At 47.4% G+C, this 17,401-nt stretch overlaps 1 protein-coding gene across 1 annotated transcript; it reads right to left on the reverse strand.

Moving 5' to 3' along the window:
* Nucleotides 1-926: 926 nt before the first annotated feature.
* LOC114693512 (U8 snoRNA-decapping enzyme) lies at nucleotides 927-3,386 on the reverse strand. The gene is made up of 3 exons (XM_028869891.2): nucleotides 3,183-3,386; nucleotides 2,833-3,102; nucleotides 927-2,088 (listed from the first exon to the last, which is right to left on the reverse strand). The coding sequence occupies exons 1-3, from the start codon at nucleotides 3,318-3,320 to the stop codon at nucleotides 1,909-1,911; spliced, it is 588 nt and encodes a 195-aa protein (XP_028725724.1). The 5' UTR covers nucleotides 3,321-3,386; the 3' UTR covers nucleotides 927-1,908.
* Between the last annotated feature and the right edge of the window lie 14,015 nt (nucleotides 3,387-17,401).

Consider the following 17,401-nt stretch of genomic DNA (forward strand, 5'->3'; position numbering starts at 1 on the left):
GACTTGATTGACAATCAGTCACTTTGCAGCTTCTACCCTAGTCTCTTGGTACCCTTCTCTGGGCATCGAGTCATGGAGGAATCTCATCTAACTAGATCACCATGTTGGTGAGGCAACATACAGGGGCTTTGGTCCCAGGTGAGTCTGGTCTTTGAACCATCTCTACTGTGTCAGATCTATGAATGAAGCTACCTTGAATTCTCCTGACAGACCCTATCTACCAGTTCAATACAATCTAGACTTTTGTTGTTTAAAAAAAAAAAAGCGGCGTTGGTGCGCACGCTTAATCACATGGAGCAGAGCAGCGATCTCTTGAGTTGAGCAGCCTGCTACAAGTGATCAGAAAGCCAAAGACACAAGAAACCTCAAAAAAAAAAAAAAAAAAAAAAAAAAAAAAAAAAAAAAAAAAAAAAAAAAAAAAAAAAAAAAAAGACAGGCTCTCATGAATTGTAGGCTAGCCTTGAACTATGTAGCCAAGGGTGATCTTGAACTTCTGATCCACCTGCTTGAGCACTGGGGTTACAGATGTTATTTATGCAATGCCAGGGTCTCATTCATGCTAGGCAAAGCTACATGAGCTACATACTCAACCCCAACTGAGAATTTTCAAAAGATTCACATCAGTCACAGGAACAGTCTTGAAATAAGCAAGTTACTTAACTGTGAAATATGTCCCAAGATCATGACTAATAAGTACATTCTGGGGCTGTTCTGAGAAGATTCTCCCCACCTCAGGGATCTCTTCTTTCTGCTTAGATGCTCTTTACCAGGGCCATTCCAGACCAACCCAAGGAAAAGAATGTCAATGGAACCATATCCATTGCTTCATTTATTTCCTTGTAAACATGTACACACAGTCACCACAAACAGTAACCTATCTTCCCTGTAGAAGAGTCACTGATAAACTACACAAGTCCAGAGACACCTGCTTTTTCATCAGCGTTTTATTGGGACACAACGACAACACTTATGTATCATGCAGGTAAGTCTGACATGACAGAGTTCAAGGGTTCCAGAACACCGTGTGGCTGGCAAAGCTCATAGTGTTTACTGTGTGATGCTACTTATTTATGATGCTGTTTGCCTACTCCTCACTCAGAAGTCTGGAAGACAGAAGTAATGGGCCTCTATTTCTGTTACTGTACTTGCCACTGAGCAGGTATTAATCAACCTGTATCTGTTGAAGGAACTGGAGAGCTCGGAGTCCCAGGGATCAGCTGCCTTCCTAGATGACTCCTTTTGGCAGGGCAGGCTAGACGGAGACAAAGGGAGCTCAAAGATGAATGTACTGGAAGAGAGGCATCAGGACTGAAGTCTCAGGTCTAGGTTCAGCCCAAGAAGTTGACACATCCCGACCCCCAGTGGTTGGGGGAGGAAAGAGTGCAGGGCTGGTTAGGGCCTTACCCAGCTTTCTGAAACCCACGGCTATGCTCAAGCCTCGGGTAACCCGAGACCATTCTCAGGGAGAAACCCCCTTCTCTGCTTCCCTAACAAGAATGGGCTGGACTCAGGACAGCAGCCATGTGGCTGATGGGAAAGAACCCACTTCCCCACCCCATTTACCAGGAAGGAGTGGGATGTGCCTGATGCCACATCACAGTTAAACTGGACAGATGAGAGTGCACCAGGCTGTGTGCGATCAGACTGCCCATGCATATACCTGGAGCTTCTAGGCTATTTACCCACGTATAAGGAGGGACTCTGAGGTACAACCAAGGCCTTTAATCACCAATGCCATCAGACAGGGTCCTCTGTTGAAAACCCTTCGCATATACACCTCTGTCTTTAATCTTGTATCAACCATCCTCTCGCAGCCCCCAAAGAGAAAATATTTCCCCTGCCTCCCTCCCTCCTTCCCTTATACCAGAGCCCTCATCCTGGGTTCCGTGGGTCCGTGGTGGGCTGACTCTACTTAGAAGCTGGGATCTTGAGGTTTGAAATAATGCCAGGATCCATAAGTTCCAAGTCCTGAAGGGCGTCTAGCAGCTGCTCCCGGGCATCCCCAATGAAGGTATTCTCCACAAAGGTGGGCAGGCCTCCCACACCATCACGCAGGATGTACAGAGGTACCCGCACCAGGCCCAGCACCTTGAAAAGCAGACAGGCGACACGTGGGACTTCAAGGATCTCAACACTGTAGCTTTCCTACCTTGGAACAGAGCCCTCCAGAGCGGAAATCTAATGTAACAACCAGGCAGAACCAGGCCCAATAACCGCTCCTCAGGAAAGCTTAGTGAGCCCAACTCTGCAGACAACGCTGGGTATCCAGCTCCATCCATGCTAATCCTTCTCCATCTTTTCCCTCATCCTCACTGGCTGCCGCCTCCAGGGGGCAGGCATGGCTGGACCAGTATTTCCAATCACAGAACTTACACAACTGTATAGGCATCACTTAGGTGATCAAGAAAAATGCAAATACCCAAGTCTTCCTCTGACCTCCTCCCCCAACCAGTGATTGATCCCGACAGACTGTTCTTATCGCCCTTACCCGCAGTTGGGGAGAGTCACCTCCACACATAGTTTCCCTAGCGTTAGAATTATTGTCATACTTTCTGCTATAGGAAAATATGGGCCCAAAGTCATGAATATTAGCATAGGGAGCAGCAGAGAGACTTGCATGTGTGTTCTAGAAATCTCTCTGCAAAGACTACCAAGGGAGACCAAGTTGGTGGTGTTATCCAGCCTGGAAATGACCAAGATTCCAACTAGTTTATGCCACTTGAAAGAGTATAATGTTGGAGGGTCAAAGTCTTCTCCACCCAGTGACTTCCTTCGATGAGAGACATGGGAGAGGGCTGACAGAATATGGAGTGGGTCCCAGTCTGGTCCCACCTCCAGTCCGTGGTCCTTGGCTTGGGGTGCCCTGGCTTCCACGGCTTGCAGCTGCTCGGCCGTCAGGCGCTTGGCATAGAAATGGGCCACCACGCGCTGGTTGGCCGCGAGGTGTGAGCTCCGGTAGTCGGAGCGCTCCACTCGGAAGGCAGACACCGCGTCGCCCAGCTCCTCGCGCAGTTCACGGTTTAGCCCGTCCTCCAGGCTGCAGTCCTGCGCGTCCACGAAGCCGCCAGGGAAACCTAGGCGCCCGTCGAAGCGCATCTGCATCTGGGGGAGGAGGGGGACGATGGTTGGCTGGGGCGCGAGGGCTCCGGGGCGGGGAGCGGCCCGGCATGCCGCGTCCTCACCAGCACGGCGAAGCGTATCGGGATGCGGCCGAACAGCTTGCGGGGGTCGGGCGCATACAGCAGTGCGTGGCAGGCGTGGCGCCAGCCCGGCCCGAGCGCCAGGGCCTCGCTGAGCTCCACTTTCCGATCCCCCGCCATCTCGACGCTCGCACTTCCGGGTTCCTGCGGAGGACAGCACCTCGGGGCGGAGCTTCGCGAGACTCGGCAGCAGCCAATCAGCTTGGGGCTCTCAAGCGGAGCCGAGAAGGTACTCTAGGACTATCAGAGAAACTGAAAGCTTCCTCAGGATTGGCCCTTAAAAGCTGAGCCTGTAGTGCTGAAGCTTGGTAGATACAGACTCAAGTCGCCATCTGGAAGGCCAGGAGGAGCAGGCTTTGGAACCTGAGCAGAATTTACTTACCCAGGAGTCCTGGCAGTGGAAGGAACGACGCAGTGTTCGGGAAGCTGCGATTGGGATGTTCTAGATCATATCATATACATAGCAAGGAGACCAGGGATAGGAGGGAGGCAGTCTGGCTTCTGAGATGACACCTACCCTAGGGCAATGGGGGAAAGGAGAGATGGGTGTAACAAGTGTTGAGTGGTGGAAATGTGGGGACTGACTGAATATAAGGGAGGGGCAGGGGTCAGCGCCAGGACAGCTTATGGCCTGGGTGATAACACTTTGGGGGAAGGGAAGTGGCCAATGATACGTGAGGTTACAATGAGCGACTGCATTGGCTGTGGGCTCTGGGCAGTGGTGTGGAGCCTGGTACATGGAAAGTGGCATAGGAAATGTCACAAGTCACAGTTAGATTGGGGAGGGGTGGCTGGCTGTGGGTAGGACTAAAGCACTGAGAAGAGGGTGGGGAGGAGTCAGAGATAGGGCATCAGCAGTGTACATGGAGGCCAGGGATGCTGTGTCTTCCTCTACTGCACTCTCCCTTATTTTTTGTCTAATGCTGAACCCTGAGCTCACTAACCATCTAGAATGGCTGTCAGTGAACCCTGGGGATCCACTTGTCTCTACTTCTCCTACCCCAGTGCTAGGGTTAGAGGATGTCCACCACTTCCAGCTTTTGTGTGGGGGCTGGCCATTCAGACTTAGATCTTCCTGCTTGTAAGATGGGCATTTTATTGACTGGGTCATCTTCCCCAGCCTGGCTTTTAAAAACACATCATCTGAGAACCCACCAAGGCCAAGAACCAAGAGTGTCCCGCTCCATGGTTTCTTCCTGAGTTCCTGCCCTAACTTCTCTCAGTGGTGGACTGTGACCTGTGGATGTATAATCCAAACAAACCCTTCCCTCCTTGAGTTGCTTTTGATCAGAGCATTTTATCACAGCAACAGAAAAGCACACTGGGGCACCATGTCTTTCAGACAATGCTTTGCATTTGTCTGACCCCTGCATTCCACACGGAAGGCAATCCCCCAGGAGTCAGAGCTGGAGGTAGACTGGACCATATGCCTAGAGTGTTCCATGTGGATAACGGTCTATAGAGACAAAAAGTAACTCCATGGCTATCGTTGGAAGATGCTAGGGAGCCCAAATGATTATTTTTTAGAAGACAGAGAAATAAATTACACATTTTCTCTTCATTTAAAAAGAAAACAGGCTCATCCCAGGGCTACAATATTGTAGGGAATTAACCCAGAGCCTCATGCAAGCAAGCATAGTGTTAAAAATTATGGTGTTCAAGATTCTATACATCAGGCTTATGATTACTACCACTACTATGTGGTGATATGTTGTGTACCCTAATAAAGTTTGCTTGAGGATCAGAGGACAGAACAAGCCACTAGATTAAACATAGATGCTAGGCAGTGGTGGCACACACCTTTAATCCTAGCATTTGGGAGACAGAGATACACCTGGGTCTCTGTGAGTTCAAGGCCACCCTGGACTACATGAGATTGACTCAGTCTAAGAGAGAAAACAGAGCCAGGCAGTGGTGACACACACCTTTAATCCCAGCACTTGAGATCTCATGACTTTGCTTGGGAAGCACACACACCTTCAATCCCAGGAAGTAATATGGCAGGGAAGAGAAAGGTATACAAGGTGTGAGGAGACAGGAGCTAAAGGCTCTTTTTGGCTGAGGCCTTTCAGGTGAGAATTCAGAGGCTTTCAGTCTGAGGATTTGTGGAAACAGGATCAGCTGAGGAGATGGTGAGGTAAGGTTGGCTGTAGCTTGCTCTGCTTCTCTGATCTTCGAGCTTTTACCCCAATATTTGGTACAGGGATTTTTATTAATAAGACCATTTAGCATTTGAATAACACTGCTATTAAATTAAGTGTGAATTTTGGTCCAATCTATAATAACTACAAAGAACAACCTCCAAAACATCTCTTATATTGTCTTATACGAGAAAGAAAGTCACAGGCCACTACAGAAAGAGTTTTCAGAGCAGAAACAATATGAGCAACAAGTTAAAGCAGTTTTACTTTTGGTTTGTTTGTATTTTTATTTATACAAACTATTTATTTTGTATAAACAAAAATATTTATATTGTAAAGTAGAAAATAAATATCCATATACCTGTACTGATATGGAATACAGATGCATGTGGAATTAACTGCTCCATGTAATCAAAGAATCCTCCATGTGGAAGAATCAGAGATCATTTCCGAAGCTATTAGCTCAGTAGTGACTTCCTTCTCAAGAGCAAACAGTACAAACAGAAGGAAGCCACAGAGCCACTTGGTAGCTTTGGAGAGAAGGTGACAAATGGTAGCCTGGCAACCAGGATCTGCATCAGCATGGGTGGCTTACAGACACAGGGTAACTGATGTGATATGATGAAAATGGACCTTTGGTCTGAGGCCTTCCTCCCCAAGAGAGAGAGAGTTCTGCTCTGAATTGTGAGGACAGCATCAAGCCAGACTCTGCAGAGGGATGTCATAATGGAGATGGCCAGCAAACCTCAAAACCGTCAAGGCTTCATCTCAGTTCTTTGGAGTTGCTGGATCAAATGGCCTGGACTGCTGGGCTTACAGACAACTAAAGTTTATTTCTCACAATTCTGGAGACATGGAAGTCTGAGATGAAGACTGGGGCTGGCAGACTTGGCGTCTAGTGAGGTCCCAGTTCTTGATTCATAGACCAACTTGTAGCTGAAACCTCCAAAGATTCGGGGGAGCTCCCTGGATTTCCTGTAAGGTCAATAATGCTACTCACGAAGGCTCCACTCCTAAGGTCTGGTCCCCTCCCATAGGCCCCGCCCTCAAACACCAACACAGTGTTACAATTTCAGCATGGGAACTAAAGGGGAGATGCAGAGAGCATGAATATTCAGCTTATAGCAGTCATAAAATAAAAATGGAAATTTCCACTGCCTATGGAATAAAGAAGAGTCTCAGAAGATGTGACTCAAATGAAATCTGAAATCCCGGAGCAAAGATGAAGACATTAGATAGCAGACAAGGGAATCTGAATAAAACTTTGGTGAATAGTAATGCTTTAAAACTGGCTCATTATTTTAAGACCTATACTATACTAAATTAAGATATTAATAGGAAAACTGAATGGCATATATGAGAATGTCCTGTACTAGTCTCCCAATTTTTCTGTGAATATAAATTGCCTAAAATTAAGTTTACTTTTGAAAAACCAGGAAGGCACATGTAGAAGACTGGTCAATGGAAGTTGACAGGTCAATTGACCTAGTTTCTGCCATAATTGAATACAAGGAAGAGTCAGAAACAAAGGCAGATCTCTTAACATGGAAGAGATTGAGGAGACGCATCAGTTGAAGCCAGTAAGGGAGAAATGATGAGATGCCCTAAACTTAGTAACAAGGCCTGAGGATGGAGGGGGCAGAGATGAAAGAAGCCAGACAACTTACAGCCTTGGGCCCACAAGCAAATAGACTCTTTATTCCTAAACTTATGTTGAAGTTCTTGACTTCAGCCCCAGAATGATGGCCATGCCAGCACCATAACTGTCTGTGACACCCCAACCAACCAAGGAGCAGCAAGTACCCTGCCTAGAGAAGCTGCTGTCCCCAAGCATTCCTCGTGTCACAGGATCCTGCCTCTCTCAGTGACGTCTCAATGCAAGCAGAACTTTCTTTTACCAGCATTAATTTTAAAATGCTGAGTTCTAATTCTAGTGTACATTGCCAACTCTTACCTGGTAGCCCTGCTATTGGAAGTTCTGAGAACCTATTCCAGGACCTAGTCTTTTTTAATGGCTAACGTCTATATATCATGCATCCAATGCTTACTTATAGGAACAAAATTAACTTTTCCAGTTTTAACAATCAACCTGTGATCATTAGGAGCCTGAACCCCAATGACCTAGGCCTCACACAGATATCTGGAGCCTAACCCCTAACAACTCAGAGAACCTTGTACAAATCACTGGGCTAATGCAACTTGTTACTCAACAAGACAAGGAGAGGTCTCTCTGCCCACAGGGACTCGGGGATCTTGGCAGGAGGCCCGTGAGGATAAGGCCAAGTAACTTCCTCCTCAACAACTGAACAACCAAAATTGGTTTTCCTCCTTCTAAAGACTGGGAAGTCTCTAGTGTTTTGCTTCTGTGTGCTGTCAAAGAATTTCTAGGCCCTTTTATCAAGACACTCCCTGGTCCTGAGCAGTTGAGTTTAACAAAGCAACTGGACTTGGACCATGTTTGGGTTCAAAACTGAACAAAAAAATAATAATAGAGAACCTTGTGAACACGACTGTGAGAAATGTCACATGGAAGGTTGGTGACATGGGTGGTAAAAGAATTCACCAAGACACCAACAAAGTGAGTATTTATTGAAATACACAGTAAAAAGGCAGCAGGTGAATACCCAGAGGAGAACCCTGCTGCTGAGAGGGAGCAAGAGTTTTTTTTGTTTTGTTTTGTTTGGTTTTTGTTTTTTTGTTTGTTTGTTTGTTTTTAATAACAGTTGAGAGGGTGTGTTTGGGGAGGGGTTACTCTGCCTTGTCCTCATGGCCTCTGTGATTGCTAAAGTTAGATTTTAAGTTTAAGTTACTGTGCTTAAGAGATCTGTTTAAAAATGTCTCTAACCTGTAAGACCCACTTGCCCAAGGACAGATAACTTCCTGGGATGCTGGGGACTGTTCATGTAAGATAACAAGTCATGCAGTTTTACTTCTGTAAACAAGCTTGGTTGTTCCAACTGCACAGGAAGTATGCTTGGTCACAGGTGGGCAGGAGGTGAATAGGCAGGAGGTACATCAGGATGTTTGCTTGTCCCTGATTGGACAAAGGTGGGAAGTACAGATAGCCGTGTGGTTTTTGCCTTTATAAGCCCCTGACTAGTGTAGTTCACCATCATACCCTGGGAATCCCAGGTATGATCCTGGCCTGTATTTATTGAAGCTGCCTCCCAGTTGGGCTCAGAAGTTGCGGCAGTGGTCTTACAGGACAGCCTCCAGCCTGGAACCATATCCCAGTGGGCAGATGGCGCTCCCATTAATCTTGTTGAGTAACAAGTTTTACAATATTAGTTCTCTTGAGAGTTACCACTTGTGCAAAATTTCCCGAGTTAGGAGGGTTTAGGTTCCACAGATCTGTGTAAGGCATCATGGGTCACTAGGGGTCAGATTCCAAAAGGTCAAGGCCTGATTGCTAAAATGTGAGAATGTTGCTTTTGCTCATTCATTACAAAAGCATTTCATTCTGTATCTATAAATGGGGATCAGGTACTTGTTGTGTGAGAATAACTATTATTTGAGGTAAGAGTGTAATGTGGTTACATTTTTAAGAATTCCTTGCCTTTTACAGCTATATACTGAAATATGTATGAACCACACACTAAAAATAATCCTCCAGGAGACAGAGGCTGAGGGTATGAATACAATTTTAGAAGCTGGATTTCTGGGGACCATTAAGGGCTTATTATGTTCTTTTCTTTCTTTCTTTCTTTTTTTTTTTTTTATATAGTTTGATGTTTCCTATAGTAAAAAGTTAAAAGTAGAAAAATCTTTGGCTTCTCCTGAAGTTGAAGGTAAAGGTTATAATTTACATTTGAATGAAGTGTTTGCATTTCACAAAACCCTTTAGCAGACAGGCTCCCTCCTGGTCAAGGAACAGGAAGGGAAATGAGGCTCCAGTCTCGCCTCATAAAGCACCAAGACCAAGTCTAGAAGATGAAGGTGGCCAAAGATGGCCAACACCTGCCACCTGCTTTCCCATGTCAGACCAACTCACACAGTCCTCACTGGATTGTCCCCATGTGATTTAATGAAAAGCCAGTGTTGCAAACTACAGATTTAAAAAAACAAAACAAAATATGAGGGGATAAGGGGGTGCTGCCAGAGAGAGCTAGAAGGACCTACAGTGTGTGTGTGTGTGTGTGTGTGTGTGTGTGTGTGTGTGTGTGTATACATGCATAAGGGTACACGTGTGTGGATATGCATGCACATTTGTGTGTGTCTTGGTGGGAAGAAGTCAGAGAACATTCTTGGGTGTTATTCTTTAATCACTGCCCATTTTTCTTTGGAGAAGACAGAGTCTCTCATTGGTGTAAGACTTGCCAGGTCGCCCCCAGGACTCACCTGTCTCCATCTCCCCAAGGCTGGGGTGATAGGTATGTGCCACCATGCCCAGCTTTTTCGCCTGACTTTTAGGAATGGCACTCAGGCCCTTGTGCTTGCTAGGCAAGCATTGCAGCTGAACTAGCCCTCGCTCCTGGAGGGACATTGTAATTGTTTCCAGTTTGGCCATGGTGGCAGAGATGGGACTTCTACTTGCCAGGGCTGACCTGGCTACAGTTGCTGCTGAGTGCCAGCTATGCCGATAGCGGAGGCCAACACCGAGCCCCAGATATGGCGCCATTCTCCAGGATGACCAGCCACCGACCTGGTAGCAGGTTGGCTGCACTGGGCCACTTGCTTCATAGAAAGGACAATACTTTGTCCTTACTGGAATAGGTACTTATTCTGGCTATGGATTTGCCTTTCCTGATGTAATGATTCCACCAAAAGTACCATCCATGGACTTACAGAATGCCTTGTCCACAATCATGGTATTCCACACAGCATTGCTTCTGACCAAGGAACTCACTTCACAGCTAGAGAAGTGCAGCAGTGAACCAAGTCATGGAATCCATTGGACTCACCATGTTCCTCAATTCTGAAACCAATTTCTATCTTCGTTATGGTTTCTATAGATATGATGAAACACCATGACCAAAGACAAATTGGGGAGGAAGGGTTTATTTGGCTTACATATCCTGAATCACAGTCCCTGAGGGAAACCAAGGCAGGAACTCCAATTGGGTGGGAACCTGAAGGCAGGAGCTGATGCAGAGGCCATGGAAGGTTGTTGCTTACTGGCTTACTCCTCATGTCTTGCTAAGACTTTCTTATAGAATTCACAACCACCAGGCCAGGGTTGGCACCACCCACAATGTGCTGGGTGCTCCCACCTCAATCAGTAATTTGAAAATGCTTGCCTACGGCCCAGTCTTACTAGGAAGTTTCTGGTTTCAGGTTCCCTCCTCTCAGATGACTCTGCCTTGTATCAAATTAACACAAACTAGCCAGTACAAGTCTATTATAGAGGCTATAAATAGCCCAAGTCTCTCATAAAAGCTAAGAGCAAGCAGATATTCTCTCTCTGTCCCTCCAGGCCAGACTGGAGACTGATGAGGAACCCGCGAATCAGATGCCCCCACCTCTGACGTTTGTGGGTGGAAGTGGTCCACAGGCGTGATCAAGAATTAATGGGGCAGTTGCTCAGGAGTGAGTTTCTAGTAACTGCGGTGCACTCCTTGTCTCTCAAACAGGAGATCAGTCAGCTCCCCTTCTCTCCTCTTCAGCAGACCTTTGTCTCCATCCACACCCTGCAACTATTGCTAGGTGCCTGGGATGTTGTAATTCTATCAGCTGGGGCCTTCAGAAGCCCTAGAGGGAGGAGAATGTGAGGCTTGGAACAACATTCCTGCCTAGACCTTCCCTTCCCGTTTGCATTTATAGCTCCTGCTTATACTTACTGAGCCGCATGTGGAATTTGCCACACCGAGGGGAAGTCAAGGTCTTCGCCGGTGGTCCATGAAGATGGGTTGAGGTTGGGTCTGGGTGGCCCTGGTTCTGCTCCAGTGACCAGGGTGAACGCTAGACTTTGGAGAGGAGCCTGGAACGTAGATTTCCTCCAGCCCAGGGGCTGGTGGTGGAGGAGCCTCCCTGTGTCTTTCATGTCCCTGGCGCTCTTTCACTCCCTCTTGTTTCTGAGTCTGAAAGTGAAGGAAGGCATACAGACCAGCAGGGGCCTGCTGGTAGTTTTCATCCTCCAATGGGGTCTCTGACAGACCAAGCCCACTACTTCGAGGAACGGGAACTGCCACATGGATGAAGCCAAGCAGATGGGCCCTGGAGGGCCTTGGGAGAGAGCTGTTTCTCTTCGTAGGCATTCTGTGGCCTGAAGGCCATGTGTGCCATAGCCCCTTTTCCCCTGCACTGCCAACACCTCTCTACCTCAGTCGTGTTAAACAAAATACTCCACTTCTTCTTCTCTTCTTCTGAAATGAGCCACACGCAGCATCTCTTCCACCCAGCCCAACTCTGATGCCCTCAGCAAACCTTATCAAGGGTGAAATGTTCCTATCCACTTTTGCTTCTCTGTTCACCAGACTATCTGGGGTGCAGGATTTAAATATCTCTGTGCAATAAATCTCCCTTCCTACCTCACTCCCACTAGCCCGTCTGTTTCACATAGCCTCCCTCAGCCCTCAGGTTCACTGGCAGGAGACTACCCTCCTTCCCCACATGGTCCTGCCAGGAAGCAGCAGCTTCCTCCGCCTCAAGCCTGGAAACTGACAAGGCCTTGGGCTCAGGACAAAATGAAGTCTGAAAGAGATTTCTGAGAACAGGGAAAATGCGATGTTGAAAACTAGAAACTTCTTGCTGATTCTGCTGAGAGAGGCATCAATGTGTGTTAGCATGGGGAGTGTAGGGAGGGGGAGTGTGAGGAGGTGGGGAGTGACCAGGTCCCCTCTCCTCCCCAGGAAGGAGCAGCAGCAGCCTGTGCTGACAGTGCTGGCTGATCTGCCCAAAGCTAATGCCAAGTGCCCCCTCCATTAACCCTCTCCCCAGGAATCACAACCTCAAGCTTGAGATAAGGAGGCCCAGTGCTCAGCTGCAGGGCCTTGCTGCCAGGAGCAGGGCTGGAGGTTGGATGTGCTCCCATCTCCTTCCCTCCCCAGAGCACTGTGCTTGAAGGGGCCCAGGGAGTCCTGTGTGCTTTCCAGCCTGGTTGCCCATCCCCCCCGCAGGATGGGAGTGGGTGAGAGGAGACATGCACAGTCCAGCCTGCCTCTCTCCCTCCTGCCAGGCGGGCAGGCACCTAGGACCAGGCCAGGGAAGTGTGTGATGGCTGATGGTGAAGGACTCCACTGCCTGGGAGGGATGCTTCTTAGGCAGGGTAGGGGAATTATAGACACCTGCCCCTCACCAGCACCAGAGAGCTCAGAAACAAAGTCAGTGTCCCACAATTAAAAAGTGGAAATAAAGCTGGGCGGCAGTGGTGCACGCCTTTAATCCCAGTACTCAGGAGGCAGAGCCAGGTGGATCTCTGTGAGTGTGAGACCAGTCTGGGCTACAAAGTGAGTTCCAGGAAAGGCGCAAAGCTACACAGAGAAACCCTGTCTTGAAAAACCAACCCCCCCCAAAAAAAAAAAGTGGAAATATAACCTTCCAAGAAGGTTGGAGAGCATCGTTACTAGAACATTTAACCCTACCACAGTGGAACATCATGGAACCTGGAAAAAAATCATGGGCAACCTCCAAGGATGGGCTCTGGATTCAATGTTCTGTGTAGAACCATAATCTGAGCTGGGGGCAGCTAGAGGTTTTATGTCCCTTGCCCAAGGATCCTTACCTTTTTCTCAGAAGTGACGGAGTTTCTGTAGTATCAACCTAGATGCAGTTGCAGTTGGCACAGGCTGGGGCCCTGGAGGGACACACATGGACACACACACATACACACACTCCTTCCCTTTGACTAGCCACCCGAGAGTTTCCAGATGACATGTCACTCTTAGATCTGGGTTAGACCTGGAAAGCAGACACAGTAATTGAAGCTTCTAGGCATTGACACCAGAGCTGCTTCTGACCACCTACCCCATTTTGGAAGGCCAAAAGCTGGAGCCCTGCTGGAATCCACTGTTGCTGGAGGGCTTCTCTCCAGGTTCCCCAAACCCCGCAGTCCCACAATCCATGTATAAAATAATCACTCAGATGCTTATATCACTTATAAACTGTATGGCCGTGGCAGGCTTCTTGCTAACTGTTCTTTTATCTTAAATTAACCCATTTTTATAAGTCTATACCTTGCCACGTGGCTGGTGGCTTACCAGAGTCTTTACATGCTGCTTGTCCTGGCGGTGGCTGCAGTGTCTCTCCCTCAGCCTTCTGCTTCCCAGAATTCTCCTCTCTCCTTGTCCCACCTACTTCCTGCCTGGCAACCTACTTCCTGCCTGGTCACTGGCCACCAGTGTTTTATTTATATAGAGCAATATCCACAGCAATCCACATTACTCTTCCAGGGCTCTCCCCACCTTCCTTCCCTCAAGAGATCCTGCCCCGGGAGGGCATGTCTTGGTGTGGCCACTCTGCCCTCCGCTGCCAGGCTGGCTTTGTACCTCCTCTTGGTCACTGAGGATTTTGGCTGGTTCACATTACCTTGCCAACATGGGTCAGTTTCTGGCCTCATTATCCACTCGGCTGCTCATTTTCCTTCTGCCTCTTCATCCCTGAATCTAACACCTTTACAGCAATTCCCCAGGCTTTGGCCAGCCATGCTGTGTCCTCACATGGATCTGGACTCTCTAAGATCTTCTTCCTGGTTCTCCAGAAGCAAACACTCCTCTTTTAAACCCACCTTCCACCATGCCCTCTCCATGCTCAACTGCCCACGTCATCAAGATCTCCAATTGCCAAGCTACGTCACAAAGTTAAGTGCTCTCTGTCCCTATATTAGTGATGAGGAACTGGTGACTCCATCGTCCATCCTTATAATCTCTCCTGTGCATGACCTTTGAACTGACTTGCCTTTCTCTCTGCCTCATATTTCCAGCAACCTAACTATTCCCACTCAGCTTCACTTCTTAAAGGTCCTGCTATTTCAAAACTACCTTAGTGAGGGTTAAGTCTCCAGAACACAAACTGTCAGTGGACAAACCCTTGCAAACAATTTCAGCCAACTTTACAAATGTTTTATGCAATTTTTGTGCAATCAAATCACAATGTCAAATTTTGAATGCTTTCCACAAAATTCATGTTGAAAGGAATCCTCATGTGAGGTATTAAGAAGTAGGATCAGACTGGGCACAGTGGCACTCACATTTTATCCCAGCAGTTAGGAGGCAGAGGAAGACAGATCTCAGTGAGTTCGAGCCCAGCCTGGTGTTCATAGCAACTTTCAGGACAGCCAGGGCTACATAGTGAGATCCTGTCTCAAAAAACCAGAGAGAGAGAAATAGATAGAGAGAGAGAGAGAGAGAGAGAGAGAGAGGAGAGAGAGAGAGAGAGAGAGAGAGAGAGGAGAGAAGGAGGAGGGAGAGGAGGAGGAGGATCAGGCAGGACTTTCTGAGGTCCTCCTAAATCAGGAGAGATTAATCTACTCATGGACTAATAGATTAATGAATGAGCTCTTTGTCAAGCAGTGTTGTTCTGAAAAGACTGTCCCTGACATGGTTTCTCTGTCTCTCCCTGACATGCTTTGTACCACTTTGGAACATGACAGAAACCTTACAGGTAAGAATGTACCCACCAGATGCAAAGCACATATCTGAACCATGTTCTTAAACTTCCAGAACGGGGAGAGAAATAGGATGCTTCCATTTGTCCCTGTAGGCTCCAACACTGGGCCCCCAGTGGGTGGTGCTGCTTGGGTAGGTTATGGAACCTTTGAGGTAAGGCCTTGCTGGAGGACATATGTCACTGAGGGAGGGCTGGGAGAGTTTATACCTTGTCCCCTTTCTAGTTCATTCCCTTGGTTTCCTGTGTGATAAGATGTGACCAGCCAGCTTCCGGCACCAGCAGCACTTGGCTATGCCTTCCTCACATTACGGAAGCCCAAACAGATTCCTCCTTCTGTAAGTTAGTTACTCTTGGTCATGATATTTATCACTGCAACAGAAAAGTTACTAATAAATAATCCAGCCAGTGCTACTCAATTACATCAACAATGTTGATGAGACTTACCCAGAAGTCTTCATCTATATATAACACATATAACACGAATGCCTAAAAGTACAAAACCGGAGAAGCCTCTACTTTACTCACTGGTCTCTTCCCACAGTGATCAGTAAATCCTGCCAACACCAGCTCCACGACCTCCCTCCATACATACAATTTTGTCCATTTCCTCTGCCCTCTCCCTGGTCCAGGTCACCACCCTCTCCCATAGGAACTATGGGGGCAACTTACTCTGCCTCCTTGCTCTTTGAGGCCTTCCATATCCACATGTCACCAGGAAGGACTTCCTTGAAACACCACTAGGAAATTGCCCAGGCCTGTGTGGTCCTTGTCTTAGTCACTGTTCTATTGCTGTGATGAGACACCATGACCAGGGGAACTTTTGTAAAGGAAGCATTTAACTGGGGAATAGCTTACAGTTTCAGAAGGTTAGTTCATGATCATCATGGTAGGAAGCAGACAGGCATGGTGCTGAGCAGTAATGAGAACTTCATATCCTGATCTGCAGGCAAGAGAGAGAGAGAGAGAGAGAAGAGAGAGAGAGAGAGAGAGAGAGAGGGAGAGAGAGAGGAGAGAGAGAGAGAGGGAGAGGGAGAGGGAGAGAGAGAGAGAGAGAGAGAGAGAGAACCTGGCTGATTTGGGCTTTTGAAACCTCAATGCTCATCCTCAGTGACACATCTCCTCTAAAAAGGCCATGCCTCCTCCGATAAGGCCACACCTCCTTATCCTTCTCAAACAGTTCCACTAACTTGGGACCAAGCATTTAAACATATGAGTCTATGGGGACCATTTTCATTCAAATTACCATAGTCATGTACCAAAGGGATCCTGCATAATTTTCTAACATTATCTTTGTTGTACCCAGAGTCCCCCCAAAGACTACCAAGAGACCAAATCCAATGAAAAAGCAGAGTCTTTTTATTGTTTCGAGTTAACCTGGGTCTCTCTGTCCATCTGATGCAGCAGCAGAGCAGCAGGAGAGACCCTGAGTAGCAATCCAGCAGGGTTTTGATAATAGTTAGGGTAGGGGATCTGGGGGAATTCCAACTCTATACAGTTCCAAGCTCAGAATTGGTGCTTACTTCAGGTTAGAGACGCTTGGTTCGAACTTATTGGAGAGCTGCAGCTGCAATGGAATTGCCATATCCTCTAGCAATCTATGTTATTGTATCTATTTTGCCAGCAGACCCATTTCCTCTGGTAGTTAGACTTCCCGTTTTTATCTGCAGGAAACCTATTCCCTCTGATAGCTATGGTATACAATCTATAACAGCAGAAAACATCCCACAGGACATATCTGGTGCTTTGTTCATTATGCCAGTTATGTTGTATCATATCCTTTAAGGAAATGTCTGGTGTGCAGCTCCTAATTGTCCGGGTCTGGGGGCGAAGGGGCAGTACATCCTCCGGTGGGTTTTTCTTAGAACAATTTGTCCAAGGGCCTGCTGTCCCGTCTGACCCTTCTCTAAGATGGCTGCAACCCTGGCCTCTCTCAATCTTTATTACTGATATCTAATAATACTAGAATTTATCTACTTCTAGATCTTGCTCTAGTTCATATCTGGCTACAGATCCTTTGCTAGTTCTCTGGCCCACCACTTACCCCATGTCCTAGTGAGGGTTTCCATTGTTGTGATGAAACACCATGACCAAGCAACTTGGGGAGGAAAGGGTCTCTTTGGCCTACATTTCTATATCGATGTTCATCATGGACAGAAGTCAGAACAGGAAGTGAATGAAACAGAACAGGAAGCTGGAGGCAAGAGCTGATGCAGAGGCCATGGAGGGGTGCTGCTTAACTGGTTTGCTTCCATGGCTTGCTCAGCCTCCTTTCTTTCTTTTTTCTTTCTTTCTTTCTTTCTTTCTTTCTTTTTTTTTTTTTTTTTTTTGGTTTTTGAGACAGGGTTTCTCTGTGTAGCTTTGCACCTTTCCTGGAACTCACTCTGTAGCCCAGGCCGGCCTCAAACTCACAGAGATCCGCCTGCCTCTGCCTCCTGAGTGCTGGCATTAAAGGTGTGTGCCTCCACTGTCCGGCTCTCAGCCTCCTTTCTTATAGAACTCAGGACCACAAATCCAGGC

Source organism: Peromyscus leucopus, chromosome 7 (genome assembly GCF_004664715.2).
Source record: "Peromyscus leucopus breed LL Stock chromosome 7, UCI_PerLeu_2.1, whole genome shotgun sequence".
Taxonomy (NCBI): domain Eukaryota; kingdom Metazoa; phylum Chordata; class Mammalia; order Rodentia; family Cricetidae; genus Peromyscus; species Peromyscus leucopus.

What these genes read in the sequence shown, in the direction of transcription:
- LOC114693512 (XM_028869891.2), bottom strand. Translation starts at nt 3,320, where the DNA reads ATGGCGGGGGATCGGAAAGTGGAGCTCAGCGAGGCCCTGGCGCTCGGG. An exon ending in CGATACGCTTCGCCGTGCTG is followed by an intron (nt 3,103 to 3,182) that starts GTGAGGACGCGG and finishes CTCCTCCCCCAG; the next exon opens with ATGCAGATGCGCTTCGACGG. An exon ending in CCAAGGACCACGGACTGGAG is followed by an intron (nt 2,089 to 2,832) that starts GTGGGACCAGAC and finishes CTGCTTTTCAAG; the next exon opens with GTGCTGGGCCTGGTGCGGGT.